Source organism: Strigops habroptila, chromosome 5, assembly GCF_004027225.2.
Source record: "Strigops habroptila isolate Jane chromosome 5, bStrHab1.2.pri, whole genome shotgun sequence".
Lineage (NCBI taxonomy): Eukaryota > Metazoa > Chordata > Aves > Psittaciformes > Psittacidae > Strigops > Strigops habroptila.
In genome coordinates this window covers 53,034,486-53,051,515 of record NC_044281.2, presented here as the reverse complement: position 1 = coordinate 53,051,515, position 17,030 = coordinate 53,034,486, and the positions used below count along the sequence as shown (strand labels likewise).

Below are 17,030 nucleotides of genomic sequence, written 5' to 3'. Positions count from 1 at the left end.
TTGAGTTACCTGTAAATGCTATTTCTGTAACTCTTAGAATGCACCAGGATTAACCAGTAAAACCTTATGTCTTTATTGCTTCTCTTCTGTGATGCTTAGCATTACCTGTAATTCTCTCCACCCAATGCAGTATTGAGCCAGTATTAGTATTAACAGACTCGAAGCCTGGTGGTAGCGCTTGGATATCTAAAAGGATAAAAGAAACCTATCCCTGCTTCTAATTATATTTAACTTTTCTTCAGAAGAGCAAGAAGGGTTGGGGAGAAGATGAACCAGATGAAGAGTCTCACACACCTCTTCCTCCTCCTATGAAGATCTTTGACAATGATCCAACCCCAGATGAGATGGTAAGGCCTCCCCTGCTATATCAGTTTGCTGTTTAGATGCATTTCTTGCATAGCCGTCTCACAGTGGTTTTGCAGTGGTCTTCCGGTATCCAAGGTCTAGACGTGTGATTTTAAGAGACTCCTATGAGCAAATCATAATCTACTACCTTTCACCAACGGAATCTAGAAATAGTGCTGGATAAGCAATTTAGCCCTGGCATCCCATTTCATGACAGGTCAATCATGTGCTTGTGTTGTCTGTGGTCAGAAGTTCCATTCAGGCTGATTACGTGTGTTCTCCTCCTCTGTTTTAAAAGCACTGTTGGTGTTTGGCAGTAGCAGCAGGAACACGATTTGGTGGTAGCCTGGGCCTGAGGAGTAGAACAGATACTGGAGTTGGCTTGAATCCAGAAATACCACCTTTACCAAGTGTTAGATAGCTTGGACTCTCTACTCGGGCTTTGTGTGTGATTGGGAACCAGGAACATTGCCAGTTTGTGCCCCATGTAGACCTTACATTCCAAAGTGCTTTAAAACCTGCAGATGGAAAATCCTACCGAGTGCTATCGTTTGGCATTTTCAACATACGTGGCTGATCATCACTGAATGTTCCATAAGCTCCAGTTAGTTCAGAAGCCCACAGGGTATCTGAAGTCCATCTTAGGAGGCTTTGGTCTGCCCATATTTGTGCACCATGCTGGTGGTGGTAGTTCTGTGCTCTTAGCTAGGGTGTCTTGAATGTTGAGATGGAATTTGCTGTGGTGTATGTGCAGTGGCTTGAAGAGTCCTTCAGTTGGTCTTTTGGACTTGGGGTGAGAATCTATGAATATGGCTGGATATTCATGTAAACAGCGGTTTACATTCACAGACAGTGTGGGTCCTGTCTGCATGTGTTCTCCCTCACCCTTTCTTGGTGCCGTTGTCTCCCTTGTAGAAATCCATCCTCCTGTTTCCTGCTGACATCTGTTTTTAGCACTGCCACTTCTGTATCTCTATCCTCTGATTGTAATTACTGCATGCAAGGAAGCAAGGGTAGGGGAGATTAATAATTGTCAGGAAAAAACAACCCAGAATGCCCTTGGGGAGGGTTCAGGCTGGAGTTTGGAAATACAAAGAGAGAAGGGTGCAAATATTTCTAGGATTCAAGGAGCAAGAGTGATGGAGGAAGGGGTTTAGGGGCTTGCTGCTAATCTGTCAGGAAATGTTATGACATTGTGGTGGCAGCAAGACCAGAAGGAAGCAGCTGGAGTTGTGGACTCTTGCCCTTTGAGTGCTATGTGTGCTGTTGTCTGTCTGACGGGGGGCAGAGGCAAAAGGCTGGGGAAGCAAAGCCGTGGTGGATCCATGCCCAGCACAATAGCAGTTGCTCCTGGCTTCTTCCCGGCACTGTTTAGCTAAATGTTTTGGAGATAGTTTGCTTAGAAAAACAAAATTGCTTTAGCTTGGGTCACTATTTTTGATTTTTAACAGGCCATGTGATTTCAGTGCTTCTTAAATACATTTATGACAGTGTCAATGTTGTGGAACTAAACAGTTTTCCGCTCCAGATGTCTGAGCTTTATAGAGCATTTCAGCATCCTGATTCTTCACCCGCTCCTAAAAGAGGAGATTAAATAGAGCAAGATGAAAGCCTTTTTCTCTCTCATTTTCTTCCCCAACTCACTTTTCATCATGGGGGAAAAAAAAAAATTAAGGTCACAAGCATGGCTTCAGAATTCCCTGGCACAGGAATACTGTGTTAGCAATGTTTGAGCCATGCTGGAGCCAAAAGCTCTTCAATGGTGTTAATTTGGGCACAGCTCTCTGCTCATGTCCTACTACTGCTTACAGGCACAGGTTTAGGTTGGACCAGGAGCAGTGTGAGGAAGTAGCAGTGATAGGTGGGAGATGTCTGCATGGCGCAGGAGGTGGCACCTTTCCTTGAGCCCATTGGCAGGACAGCAATAATCATGCCTTGCTGCTCTGGGAGGCTCTTAGAAAAGCAAATTGGAAGATGTCTTAATATTAGAAATTCAAAATTTGCTTCCTGGAAAACAAAAATACCATTTTTTGATTTGCCGCACAAAAACCCAGGCTCTCGTCAACCACAGAAGAGTTTTATTTAACCCTGAAAGACTTGTATGCAGCAAATGTTTCCATGCTCCCTTCAAAATCCTGCAGTTATTTACTTTTCAGAGATATTGAGCAATTTCAGTTAAAAGAAGTGAGAGCAACAGCTGTTTAGTGCCTCCAAAAATGGGACTCCTTTTGCTAGAATGGTTATGTTTGACAGTTGTTGTCTATGTATTTGTCCAGTATCTCTTCAAAGTCCCTATTTTCAGTCTTTTTTTTCCTAGACCCGTCTGTCTGCATTGCAGGTGAAACAGGCTGGCTGAGTTTTTACATTTGTATGAGATTCCTACAGTACTAGCTTAATTCCTCAATTACCAGCCTGATTACCTGTAGTTTTTGTTGCTGTAATTAGAACTGTTGATTAGATGTATTATTTGTGGAAGACGAGTTGAAGAGTGGCAGACCGTTCATGCTTCTGCTCTGTCACAAGGCTCGTGTTTGGGATTGGGCTCCTTTACCTTTTTTTTCCTCCTCCTGGGGGTGTGTCACTCAACATGAGCAACCTCCCCAAGGGGCCACTTGAAGAGGTGGCCAGCTGCCTAATTCCTGACATCACATTTCCACATCTCACTCCCCAGCACTATTTAATCTCAGTTGCATGTTCATTGGCACCTGCACAGTGACTTCGCTGAAATAGCTGCTCTCCAGAAGATCTTTATTAAGCAGCTGAGAGGTGAATAAGCTTTTAAATAATTTTAATGCAGAATTTAGCCATGCTTTAGTCTGTCAGCCTACCAAAAGCAGGTTATCAAAGGGCTTACAGTTTTAGTCAGCGCTTGTATTTCGTTCAAAAGAAATGTACATACAGGTGAGCTAATAAATACCAATAAATACCAATTCCCATAGCTATTGTATGAGTTTGGGTTTTCAAAGTGAGATTTCTTACAACAAAGACCAAGGGGTGAAGAAGCCCTTATAGAGCAAAAACATTAAATTAAAACCGAATATTTCACACAAGGCCAGTCTTTGCAGCACCATGGCGGATGGTAGGGTACCATATTGAAGAGGTCTTGGTGTCTCTGGAGATGTGTAACAACCAGCAGCTATCAGCTGCGGCTACCTGGATGTGGAGACATCCAAAGACATTACATGATGCCAGGCACTGAAAATGGAATACCTGCAACCAACAGACAGGCACAGAGAAGTGAGACTGAAAATATTCTACCTACAGTCAATAGGGAAAACTAGGCATCTCAGAGGAGTGTTTCTGTCCTCCTGTGCCAGATAGCTAAGATAGATGAGATATGTAAGGGTGTTTTCTCTCCACTGATTGCAGAGCAGGGAGAGAAAAGATACACATTTTAGATGGCTGAAGTTGCATGAATGGGAGGTGTCATCTGAGTTCATAAGGAGTTGCAATCGATCTGTGGGGAAGGGAGGGGGAATGACTTCTTCCCCCGCCTGCCTCCTCTATTGCCTGTAGCTCCATGTGTACCTTGTACTTAACTGCATTTATTAAATATGTATGTACGGGGGAGGGGTAATTTCTTACATCCACAGTAAGAAGATCAATTCTCTGGAGCCTGTCAGACTGTAGATGACTTAGAAGGAGGAACCAACAGACATTAAGAGTATTGTAGCCTTTTGCAAATGAACTTCAGTTCTTTGACACTCTTCCCAGCCTTGGAATTGCTGCAGGGAGATATGCAGCCAGAAGTGGATGGCAATTCTGTGCTTGCCTGATACGGCAACACTCACTCACCTGACCATGCATGTGGTCCTCTAACGCTCCCACTCCCCTTCCGCATTCGTTCTCCTGTCTCAGAAGCTGCTTCACTGACTGCTGGCTTCCTACTCCCTTCTCATCCTGCTAACTTGCTTTTCCTTTGCAACCTGGTGTCTTGCAGTCCTCTTCTTTGCTAGCTGCTCGGCAGAGCTCCTCCGATGTCCCAACTGCTGCGGATCTTGTCAGTGCAATAGAAAAGTTGGTCAAAAGTAAGCTGGTAAGTTTAGTGTTGTGAAAACTGTATGCACAGCAGGCCTGATGTGGCTCTAGGGAACGGCTTTAAAGTCTACCTCTTGTTTCTGGTTTCCTTGCTTTCCACCTTCACCTGCTATGCTTTTATTAACCCTGCGTGCTCTACTTCTCAGTAGAGTGTCTAATATTTTTACTCCTCAAATGAGATGAAGCCTACATCTCACATTGTCATGTGTGCTCTGCACTGCATAGTCAAAACACTATGGAGCGGGCTTTGCAGAACATGAGGTACTGTACTCTTTCTGTGGTCTTGTTGGTACTCAAATATTTTACACAGTGGGATGTTTTGTTCGTTTTGTTTTAAAGCTTGTTCTGAGGCACAGGAGTTCTACTACCCAACATGTGAGTTTGTTTGGTATTCTGGCTTCCCTGAAAAGACTGTCTAAAGAGTAGAACTGCTTGAAGTATCACAGCTGTGCTTTTATTTTACAAAGATTCCTGTGTCGCTTTTAATCTGCCTTGTCAACTGTTTCTGACAGGGAGTGGAATAAGCAATAAGAATGCTCTGGGTTTAATTTATTCAAAAATTTCAGTATTGTGCACTCTCTGTGTCTGATCCAGCGTCGGTTGGACAAGGACTAAATCCTGTTTCTATGTTGGCTTCTCTTAAATTTTCCCTGAAGCAGTTCAAAATGTTAATATCAAAGGTAAACATTTTTTTCTGCGTGTCCCAGGACTCTAAAATTAGATAAATCCTTGCTTTGAGCAAGTTTAACTTAATTAACAAGTCAGAACTAAAGCACAGTTATGATGAGCCTACACAGGTTCATTTCCTTACATAGACTGGAAGCATGAAGAGTGTAAAACAAAAGAAAAAACTCCACATTGGTCATTAAATTAGTGTAACTCTTTGCACGTAGCTTTATCTAGCAGATCATTTCAGAGGGTTTTGGTATTTTCTTGGTTTGAGATGTTGGTATATGAAGATAGTCAGCATTCATAGGGTGCCTGACAAGGAGTAAGTGGTGAAGGAACTCTTTGAGACGTGAGAAACTGAGAAGGAAGTTCCCAGAAAATTTACTCAAAATAGTTTTATTCCATCGAGGGGCTAACAAATTGAAAAATATTTTGTTAATCCAGTTAGACGTATTTTCGGAGGATATTTTATTTTCTCTCCTCTGCATGCAAGCTGTTAGGTCACTTGCAATTACTTTCCAGGGATTTGGGGGAAACTTTAATTATTTTGGAATGTTACTATGTATGCATCTATTTCAGTTTCATGTTTTACTTTACTGTGAAGAATCCTCACCCAGTCTTTGGCAGAGAAACACTGACCACATGTAACCTAACACTGGTTCTGACTGAGACACCAAGATATTTTCAGGTTGTTTTGAAACTGGAAGAGTTTTCTCATCCTGTGGCTATTGGAACATCATTTTTCCACCTTCTACCAGAGCACATCTTCTCTGTTTTAATGCTCTGGGGGTGGTGTCTTACATCAACTTAAAACTAGTTTTGTTGTGTTTTGCTAAGTCCTGCAGGAAAATGTTGCTGAATACTCTGGTTTTAGACCACAGTGTTGATAGCAGAACTGACTTGAAACAGAAGATAACAAGGATCCTGGAGTTCAAGGATAATGTTTATTCTATTGTTCTTTGGGGTTTTTTTAGACCCTTGAAGGTGGATCGTATCGAGGAAGCTTAAAAGATGCCACTGGCTGCTTAAATGAAGGAATGGCACCTTCAACTCCCCCACGAAACCTTGAAGAGGAGCAAAAAGCCAAAGCAATGAGAGGCAGGATGTAAGTTATCTTGCTAGTTTGTCTTTCTGAAATACACACCCAAGGAGGACACATATGTGCACTGAGAGAATAATTTGTAGTCAGTGAATGAGCATGGAACTGGGAGTAAAACTGTGTTCTGCTTGCTTTTGTTTTTTCTTAACCTGTAAAAATAATTTTAAAAAGCCCTTTCACACCCAGAAAGTTCATCATCATTCTTTAAAATGTACAGCTTTTACCCCAGATAGCAAATACCTGTTGCTGTAAAAGCCTCTGAACAGCTAGACAGGTATTACTGAGATGTTTGCTTTGGTAATTACTGCATTGCCAGAAGTGAAATCAGCTCTCAAATGAGGATATGTGGTTAACCTTTCTAGCTACCCTCAAGGAAAAGAACAGAGAATCCCATTAGGATTTTTTGAATTAGAGAATATTTTTTTACTTTAGTTATTAGCAAAGCTGGGGCAGAGTTCAGATGTATTTGTGGTGGAAACACACCCCTGAAGAGGAAGTTTCATTTGAGAAACCCTCATGTTCATTATACTTGGAGAGGAAAGAAACGGTGACAGCTCCTGGAAGTTTTTTGGTAATTTTTTTACATTACCAGTACACTTCCTTAAATGTAACAAAAATAACACTTGTGCCTTCAAAGCTTATCGTGATTAAAGCATTTCTTAAATGCATAGTTCAGCTGAAAGACATTGGAGAAACAGAATCAAGAATTATATGAAAGAGAGCCAAGGTAGCTGCTTTCTTTGTACTGCCTCTTACATTAACAGTGGCAGATTGAGGGGAAAAGTAGTGATCCATACAGGTCTCATTGGAGTGTGGGAAGGTGAGAGGTGGAAGAGCAGCAGCCCATCTGGGAAAGATGCCAAGCAGGGAAGGAAACCAAGTCAGGGGAGAACAAGGAGGTAGTTAAAACTAGAGAAGGAAGTAGGAGCAGTGTCGGAGGACTGTGAAAGCCATCATTTGCTCTTGCAGTTTGCTGTAGGAAGCCAGAGAAGCAATACAATGAGGGACTGGGTCAACTCCCAGCAGCAGGCAGGGACATGGCGCTCCTGGCTGTGTTTCTGAATGGGAGAAGTTTTCTACTAGAGAGCCATCAGCCTTCCTGCAGAGACCATCTCTGCCCACACCTGGCTCCTAAAAGCCTCTCAATATTGCAAGTTCTCTGGTTTCTCTGGTAGCAATTCATTAATTAGATAACTGGCAACTAACTGCAGGTTGCAGTTTTAGTGCAGAGACCTTTGCCACTGTAGGCATAGATACAGTAAGGCTTTCTAGCATGCCATGCTTCTGGCAGGGGGCCTGGCAGCGTGTTATGTGTAATTAGTGGCTGCCTACATCCAGATTTCCTAAACGCCAGGATGTTAAGGAGCACCTGCTAGTGGCTTTCAGCACAAGACATCTGTCTCCCTTTTAGCTCCTTTGTCTCTGTGTTCTGTACCTCTGCAGCTTGCTGGGTTTAATTCCATAGCATATGAGGCAGTTTAGCTCCAGCTCGAGCTGTGAGCCCCCATTGCCCAGAAAACAGCAGCTGAAGCCTTGTACAGGCATGGGCAGCATGCGCATGCCAGCAGTTAGCCCTGGTGTTGAGAAAGCCCAATTCCATTAGGCTTGATTGCTGCATTTCTATGAGCAATAAGGCAAGAGTCTCATTGAATAGCATTGTTCAGTATAAATTTAATACAGTGTTACAAAGATATCTAGATATTCAGAAGTGAGGAGGCTCTACCATTGTTCCAGTTCATGCCATTTTAAATATAGCTGTGTAGTTAACACATGCTTGTGACCAGGCCAGGCACTTCCCAAGTAACTCCTGCCCTTGCTTCATGTTATCAGATGAGGAGATGAGTGAACTTAAAATTTTGACATCATGCATCTTAGAAAGCTGAAATTTGAGAGTACCTCTAAGGCCCTGTGTCACATAGGCTGCAGAGAACTCGTAGAGATGGTCAAGGTTGATTTTTCTGCTTATTAGAAGAGGGGAGCTGGAGAAATACAGGTGCTGAGTTCAAGGTAAGCAGTGGATGTGCAGACCCTGGTTTCTAATAGAGGTGTAAACTTGCAGGTTTGGTCTGTTCACCTGACAGATACCTGGTCACTGCACTGATGTGTAATTCACACCCACCCACCTGCATGTCCTGCAGCATTATGTACTGCAAGTACCCACTGCTTCATTTTTAAAGCAGGATTTGCCAGGTGGATCCTTTCACTACCTCAGACCAAAGGAGAGTCAGTGGGCAGGTGGGAGAGGTTCTCCCCTTCCCTCAGCAGCTCTCTGTGTTTGTGAGGAATAATACAGACTGAGGTGGTTCAAGCCAGAAAGTAACCTCCCAGCATGCCTCCCCGGGCAGAGAAGACGTGGCAAGCCTTTTGCAAGGGCACGGTAGGTCAGCCAGCGAGAGGGACTGTACAGCATACAGTTGTTCAGGCCACATGCTGCTGCTTTGTAAAAGAGCAGCCTTTTGCCCCGTGCATGTTTACTACCCAGGCACACAACTTGGCAGGGCACTTTCGCGAGCACAAGTATCTGGCATAGCTGCTGCCAGCCCTGCCTTCTGCCAAGAGGGCTGGATTTCACTCTCAAATGAACAAGAAGCTGTTTGACCTCTTCCTGCCACATGTCTTATATATCTCCTCTGCTCTGTCTGAGCAAGGGACATGTTGGGAGCACAGCTGGAGCAAGATTTATCTTCTTAGTACCCTCCTGTAACTGATTCTCTCTTCGCAATGCCAATCTACCTTTTTTTCGCCCCTCTAGATATTTTCAACCAGTTTTTTATCTTAGCACTATTTGCCCTCAGCCCTATTTCAAGTGGGTCAGACTGATGTGAATGGAGTGATAATAGACAAGAAAGTACCGCTTTATCCTGTTAGCCTTGTTACTGCTGCAGTGAACTTGAGCACAGATGGAGTTTATTTGTCATGTGCTGGATCTATGTATTGGCGTAGTTGAGAGGCAAACTGTCTGCAGCAAGCTGTAACTTTTTGAAATTGTCCTCGAAAGTACATTATGTGATTAGTCAGTTTGACTTACAAAGGAGGGGCTTTTTTTTAGCTTGCTGTTGTTTACATGCACGAGGCCTTCATTAGATGACTCTCCTACCCAAGATTATTAGCTCTCAAATCAATGTGAAGCATTTGACACCCACACGTAGATTACCTAGTCTGAAAGATTAAGCTCTTGGTTATGATGGTAAAGGGGACTTGTTTTCCAAGTGTTTCAAACTTCTAAATTAAAACTTAATTACTGAAACCTGGGCAAAGCCAGAGGGGCTGGGGCAAGGAATCCTCTCCCGCTTGATGCAAAATGGGGCAGGACACGTTTCCATCGCTGTCGGGGGGCTGCCTGGGGGGTGGAGGAGAGTGGTGAGGGGTAGTTCAAAGTACAGGCAGCTGGTTGTGCTGCTGCTTTTGCACCATCCTGGGATGTGGGGGGGAAGAGGGACAGGAGGAAAGAGTGGTTGAGAGAATTGGAACTACCCTGACCTGAAAGGTAGTGTTTTTGTCATTTACATTCCACTGAGCTGTAAGTGAGAGAAGAGTGAGTTGTGTTATGTGACCCGGATAACGGTAGGGTTTCATGAGAGGTAATACGTGGTAAGAGGAGCAAACAGTAACATCAAGGAATAGGGTCAAAAATGTGTATGTTCTGTTTTAATTTAGGTTTGTCTTAAATGAGCTGGTACAGACTGAAAAAGACTACGTCAAAGACTTGGGAACTGTTGTGGAGGTGAGCTGAAGCAAACCCTGCTATGCAAAATGTTTTCCTACTAAAAAGCACCATGCTTACAAGTGACAACAACAGAAAATATAGTATGAGAAACAAACTGCTTTATTTTGCACTCTGCTTCCATGGTCCCCTTCTCATGTTGACAGAAACAAGAAGAAATGCCTTTGGAAACTATTTTTGTTTCCATCTAACAAATGTTGTATTTTAGGTTTCAACTCCAGTGTGCAAAGGTTTTTCTTGGCTACCCTGCTTGTGACAAACTCTTTCTGCCATAATGCAGCCTGCATGGCAGTGGTGGAGAATAACTTATGCTCCTACCACTTACTCTGTGCCTTTTCTTGCTGTCACATTGAGTAATGGTAACATGTACTTTATTTGAGTTTGCACCTGGACTGAAGTCCTGTGTCTGAGTATCTTTGCAGAAGCTGGGTTTGGATCTGTGCTGAAGTGCAACTGTGGATTATTGTTTTGGAAAAAAAAAAAAAAAAAACACAACAAAAAACCCCAACTTGAGATAAAATGGAGTTTGGGTTTGGTTTTTTTTTCTGTTGAAAAAAACAGTCGTTTAAGCTTCAACTTGTAAAGACCTGGCTCATCCCTAGCGTTCATCTGTCAGAGCCAGCTCACATGCAGGGTCCAGTTTTTTTCCCAGGCACATGATTGAAGTGGGCTTTCAGCCATGCTTTTGGCATTCACTAGTCCAGGGAGAAGTATCAGCGCATCTAACAGTAATTTTCAACAGCTTCCAAACTTGAAGACCACTGGCAAACCTGGGCTGCAGTGCTCCAAAGGCATATAAAGAAACTCTCAGGAGGTGGGACAAATCCTGTTCACGTGGCTCTTTAAACTTTCTGCTTGGCTTTGCACTCCCACAAAATACTCCTGGTGATGAATAGAGTTTGTCTTCCTCCTCTTACCAGAGAAGCCAAGAGCTTGATAAACTACTTTTGTTTAACTTTTATCTTCTAATTGCACTTGTCACTTCAATGACATCTAGTAACAGTTTGTATAAGTATTGTAGATATTCAGAATAAATCCTTTAAAGTTCCATTTTAAGCAAACTGTGTAATTTAAAGTGTCTAGATGGGTTTCTGGTTTTAAATTATACAAAAGGTATTTCAAGTGTTTTCAATATAAAAAAACCCTGACCTTAAACTTTTGCTTCTCTGAAAAGAGTGTAATTATGCTCCCCCTTCAAATAAACGCTTTACTAATCACTGGTCATTAATCATAAAGGGCTTCATGAAGAGGATAGAAGAAAAAGGAGTTTCTGAAGATATGAAGGGGAAAGACAAGATTGTATTTGGCAATATTCACCAGATCTATGACTGGCACAAAGAGTAAGTTTTTGGTTTAGTTCCTTTTTAAGCACCTTTCTAGCCACTCATCCATAAAGGATTGGGATATATGGTGTCTGTATGTCTAAGCTGCTTTTAATTGAACATCAGCAGGTCATTCAGGGCTGAACTTCCAAAGGACATTGCCTCACTTTAAATGGTCTCTGTTGGTTTGTAAGTGCTGCTTAATAACTTCACAAATCATGGCTACCTTGAATCCTGAGAACATGTTCTAATTCATGTGCTTTTAGCCACAGTTTCACAACACACTAGATCCCGACACAGGGCTTTGTCTACCCAACCAAAACTAGCAAAACTGCATGATGCAAAGCATTGGTCTTACATATAATCGTTACTCCCAGTGAAAAAAACTGATGGGCTATAGCTTTGCACTGCCTGGCTTCATGGGAGGGTGTTTTTCATGCTGTCTCTGATCACATATACAGCTTTATGCTGGCTGAAACACCACGCCAGGAGTGCTGGTCAGTGTGACAGAAATGTTATACACAAGAGAGTCTGCTCCAAGTCAGTGCTGTGCTGCCAACGGCTCTGCCACTCCTTGCTAGGGAGCCACAAGAGGTTCAAGGGAGATATCACTGTGGTCCATCCACAGCTCCTGAGCTACTGCTCATAAGCAGTCCCGACACGGCTCCTGGATCCTCAGAAAAGCTACCGAGGCTGCCATAATTGTGTTTCTTGGGTCACAGCTGTAGGTTCAATTCATCCCACTGATGAGCAGTAGCAATGCTGGAAAGACATGGTTTCTTTCCTCTGTCTTGTGGTTCTCAGCAATATGAACATCTTCACATGCCGCTGATAGGATCATGAAGGCAGACCATACCAGTAGTATTTGGCTAGTAGGGTGATAAAATGTAAATCAGAATCATTGACTCTTTAGGGTTGGAAGGGATCTTAAAGATCATGTAGCTCCACCCCTCGTGCCACAGGCAGGGACACCTTCCACTAGACCAGGTTGCTCAAAGTCCTGTCCAGCCTGGCCTTGAATACTTCCAAGATCCTTCTCACGTGAAAACTCTGACATACTTTGGCCTAGGTGATGCTTTTGACTCTGAGTTAGGAAGTCTGTTCCTTAGTCATACAAATAGCTTTTGAAAAGCTGCAGGAAAGACAAGGTTTATTTCAACCCCTGGGCCATTTTCCCTGTAGCTTTAAGAACAGCAATGTTGCTTATGGACTATACAGTTATCATTTCAATTCTGACACTCAGAAATACTCTACAGCTCCAGCTAACTAGAATTTGAGCATGCATGTGAAGACTTGAGCAATGGACAGCAGGCTGGATCTTCCTTCAGCTCTGGATATTTCCCTTACACAGGAAACACAGTATTCTTCCTATCATGTGTCTCACAGGTGCTTATCTCATGGCTTGGGCCTCTCCTTATGTTCTGACAGATGCCCTGTGAGGACAAAATACAAAATGTCAGAAAAAGCGTCACCATATATCAAGTTGTTACCAGCAACAGAGTGATTTCGCCAGTGCCACTCATAGGTTAAGTGTGATGATAGGAGTTTTCTGTAATACATAGGGAGGGATTCCCTATTTTTAGTTCTGCATATCTGGGTCAAAAAGTCTGTTTAAATGCAGATGAATTTAACATTTATAGAGGATTGCGTTATAGAAGCAGCTGTATCTGATGGCAGCAATAGCGAGATTTAGCTGGGACAGCTGTCCAGTGTGCATCTTTTTTTGTGGTTCTGGGATTTCTTGGGACCAGACCATTGAAGGCATGTCCTCTCACCAAATCTGGCTACTGTAGCAAATCCATGGAGGCATTTGTGACAGAAATCCTGCAGTGAAAAATGAGGATGCTTATGGAAAGGGAGATTGTCAAGATTTGCCTACCAGTTAGAAAAACCTACTGGTATTTCTAAAGTTTAGTTTAGCTGCTTTTACTTCACTTTTAGGCATCGCGGTACATTCTTGGTAAGGAAGGGCATTCAAGCTAGAATGAATTACCTCCCCAAAGCTGCAGGTCAAGATAAAGATGGTATTTATGAATTACTGTTATGAATTACAGTATATTACTAACAGTAATATACTGAAAAATGTTGAAAACCAGAACACACCAAAACTCTACCAGCAAAACCATGTTGATTTGTTTATTCAAGAAGAAACTCTGCATCTCTTTCATGTTGACCAGTACTCCAAATATGCTCATGCAACTGAGAACTCCTGGTAAAGCTTCAGTTGAGTTTTCAGAAATGTTTTGGAAAAGTTTTACTTTGGGAGTTGTCAGTGAAGGTAAGCAACTAGATAGTAATCGGCACTTTTTGAAAATTGAAACTACTGTAATAGTAAAGAAGAGCAGATAGCTTGCAAGACAAGACCTCCACATTTCACAGCTCTCATCTAATGTTTTAGAAATCTCACCATTAAGGGCTGAAGCCAAGCTTCTCATTTATTATTGAATACTCTAGCTAAAATTGCACCGATATATCTGAAGAACAACTAGTTTGCTGCTGGCATGACCTAAAGACGTATTCCTAAACGTTGATATTTTTTTCAGCTTTTTCCTGGCTGAACTAGAAAAATGTCTTCAAGAACCTGACCGTTTAGCACAGCTTTTTATTAAGCATGTAAGTTTTATTTTGTTACCTATTACTAGTATAATTGTCACCTAGAGTGTGATGACTTATTTCCAAAAACATCTGTTTGTGTCAACTTGATACTTTTACATGTCTAAACTTAAGTATCCCTATAGTTATGCATCTTCAGTGAGCAACTGGATTGAACTAAAGCATTAATCACCGCCTTCTTGCAGACTTCTTATTTGGAGGCAAAATTGATGCGGCCAAGGACATCTGCCAAAATATGATTATGGCAGGTACTTGCCAAATGCTGTGATTGACATGTTCATGTGATATTAGCTAGAGCACAACTCTGTAGGAAATTTCAGACCTACCAGAGTGGGGATGACATCTCTAGCTGGCTACCCCATGGAAACCTCCCCTTGCCTAAGGTGCAGAAGTAGAGAATGGAACCAGTTACCAATTTACCTTTCCTACTTCAGCAAACTAAATCTTTGATTAAACAAAAAGTAAGGAAGACCAAGCAGAAGATCATAGCAACTTTCTGCCAGCTTTTAATAGCAGAATAGACGCTAGCCAATATCTCACCAGGCTGCTGCGCCTCTTGCTTTCATAGGAGCGACGATTACACATGTATGTGGTATATTGCCAAAACAAGCCACGATCTGAATATATAGTAGCTGAGTATGAAGCATACTTTGAGGTAAGCATGGCTCGTTATACATTACTGCTACTTACAGCTGGGAGTCCTAGTCAAGTAGACTGTTCTGTAACCTGTGGGGTTTGTTGAAAACAAGCTCTAGAAGATTTTGATACTGCACATGCGGCTAAGGTCTCTGCTGTGGAGAAAAAATGTTATTATTTAATCTATTTCAAATTTTCATATTGTTAATTAATAATAAATATTTAATCCAGTACTAACTGTCTGTGGCCCTCACAGTACCACAACTGCCTTGATATCTCTCCAAAATAAAAAAGACTTTTTAATCTGTAGTCTTATAAAAAGGGAGGAGGTAGAAGTTGTTGGAGCTGGGTGGTGCCTTGTATAAATTCCCAATAACCTTGTCTGTTTCAAGAAATCTTTGGACTAGGCACATTTAGATATTAATGTGAAAGAAGCTTGTTTAACAAGGCAAGGATGTTTCGTTTCACCCAAGGGCATGAGGCCGGCTCTGCAGGACTTGTTTGTGAGCTAATCGCCGCTGCAGTGGAAAAAGTAGTCTCCAGACCTTGCAGTCCTGCTCAGTCAGCTCAAAGGGGGAAGGGACGTTGTGCTTTCCAATGCCTTCCAGCTCGGTCATGACTTTTACCTAGTCCTTGCCTAAATAGGATATGCTAGATTTTTAAATTCTCTAAAATCCCCTCTTGCAAACAAAAGATTAAGAACAGACCAACTTGCTGTGGAAATAAGTCTCTGCTAAGATACTTTATCATGTCCTCTGTCTCACTCTGTGATTGTTTGCAACTGTTTTTAATCCTTAATTTTTAGGAGGTTCAACAGGAAATAAGCCAACGGCTAACCATCAGTGACTTTCTGATCAAACCCATTCAAAGAATAACTAAATATCAGCTTCTTCTCAAGGTGAGTGGAAAGATACAGTTTGGACTAAACTAGTCTGCATTTTGCATTAAATCCTGTTATTTTAAATTAGCCTTAGTTTTAAATGAAGAATAACTTAATCAAATTAAGAGAAAAGAGGAGTCTGCTTATACATGGACATACAATGACAGAGTCCCATGGAAAATGTCCAGGGAGCAGGAGGGCCACATCTGTGGGAGCAGTTTGCAATTTAGGATAATAAAAAGATTTTTTTTATTTTGTTTTCTATTGGATTTCTTTTCTAGAAGAGTGAACTTCAAATAGGAATTTTCTTACTCTAAAGTTTCAGAGCAAACTTTTTTTTTTAATTGCAGTAAAGATGTGTTAATAAAGCCTGTCCCTGGTGCTGAATTGTATGCCTCTAATAAATGCTATAGCCTCCATTTCTAAATAGCTCTCTTCAAATTACCGTAAGAAACTTATTTCCAGGATATTCTGCTGTCTGAAAATTTGAGGTACTCACTGCAATTTTTTTCCCAAAGAGTGTGACCACTCTGGCCTCTGCTCACTTATCCACAATGCCAATTATTCAGCATTTCTGAAAATTCGTCCCTAGGGGTCACAAGCTAATACCTAAAATTAGGTGTGTCTGAACCCTGCTCTGTAACCTCCGGCAGTATGAGGGTGCTGAGCTGGTTTCTTCTCTTTTTTGAGCTAGTCTCAAGCAGGCTGCCATCAGCCCACAATTTGGTAATTGCACACTAGCAAAGAGGCAGCAGCATGTTCCCTGAAATGCCAAAAGGAAAAGAAAAATCTTCAAGTGTGTGTGTGGTCTTGTGGCTTAAGATAGGGACCAAGTAAGCACTCCCAAGGGCTAATCCCAGCTTTGTCTTTGTATTATGATGTTTTCAGTAACCATCCACACCCCTTTTCCGTATCTATAAAGTAGTTATAATGTTCAGCAACCTCTGAAGATGAATTTATTAATATTAGCAAGTTCCTTCTCAGAAAATCTCATGCTGAAAATGCTTTTCCTTTTTCAACACCTTTTGTTTTCTCTTTCTGAAGTGCCTTAATGCAAACCTTTCTGCTTTCTCCAGGACTTCCTGAGGTACAGTGAAAAAGCTGGTCTGGAGTGCTCCGATATAGAGGTACATTTTGATGTCCTGGACAATGTTATCTAATGGCACTTTATATGCAGGAACGAAAACTCCAGTATTTGACAATAGTTGAAGATCCTGCTGGTTTTCTAAATGTGGTATTTCTATTAGCTTGTCAGAAGATGAAGGTGCAGTCCTGCACTGTAGGTGTACCATGCTCTTTTAGACACTACTGTATGTCTTCAGTGCATGAGGATCTCACCATGAATAACTGCTAGCAGTTATCTCACTATTGAAGTTCATTATTTGACACTTTGCTTTTAGAAACCCTCTGATCCTCTTGTAATAATACAACATCCTTTTTCCTTAACAGAAAGCAGTTGAGTTAATGTGCCTTGTACCGAAACGTTGCAATGATATGATGAACCTGGGCCGCCTCCAAGGCTTTGAGGTATGCATTTGCATTCTGCCTATAATAACAACTAGGCAAGAAAACGTATTTTATCTTTCTATGATTGTCTCTACAATCTGCCCTACACCAGGCTGTTTATCTGGTGCTTGTTCTTCTCCAGTGCTGAGCTGCATCCTTTGGTGAGGTTTTGAAGGTGGGGGTGATATACCTCTCACT

General features: G+C 41.9%; 1 protein-coding gene across 8 annotated transcripts in view; it reads left to right on the top strand.

Annotated features, from left to right (window-relative positions):
* The window catches only part of KALRN (kalirin RhoGEF kinase), a 514,962-nt gene that overhangs the window by 455,701 nt on the left and 42,231 nt on the right, over window positions 1-17,030 (top strand). For 5 of the 8 annotated variants that reach the window (XM_030485889.1, XM_030485890.1, XM_030485887.1 and 2 more), the window contains 10 exons: window positions 243-347; window positions 4,286-4,381; window positions 6,027-6,157; window positions 9,809-9,875; window positions 11,112-11,215; window positions 13,741-13,810; window positions 14,379-14,465; window positions 15,252-15,344; window positions 16,403-16,453; window positions 16,776-16,853. In XM_030485889.1, coding sequence (XP_030341749.1) covers window positions 243-347; window positions 4,286-4,381; window positions 6,027-6,157; window positions 9,809-9,875; window positions 11,112-11,215; window positions 13,741-13,810; window positions 14,379-14,465; window positions 15,252-15,344; window positions 16,403-16,453; window positions 16,776-16,853 — 882 coding nt within the window. The remainder of the gene's footprint in view (window positions 1-242; window positions 348-4,285; window positions 4,382-6,026; window positions 6,158-9,808; window positions 9,876-11,111; window positions 11,216-13,740; window positions 13,811-14,378; window positions 14,466-15,251; window positions 15,345-16,402; window positions 16,454-16,775; window positions 16,854-17,030) is intronic. The other 3 variants (XM_030485888.1, XM_030485893.1, XM_030485892.1) reach the window with 3 other exon arrangements.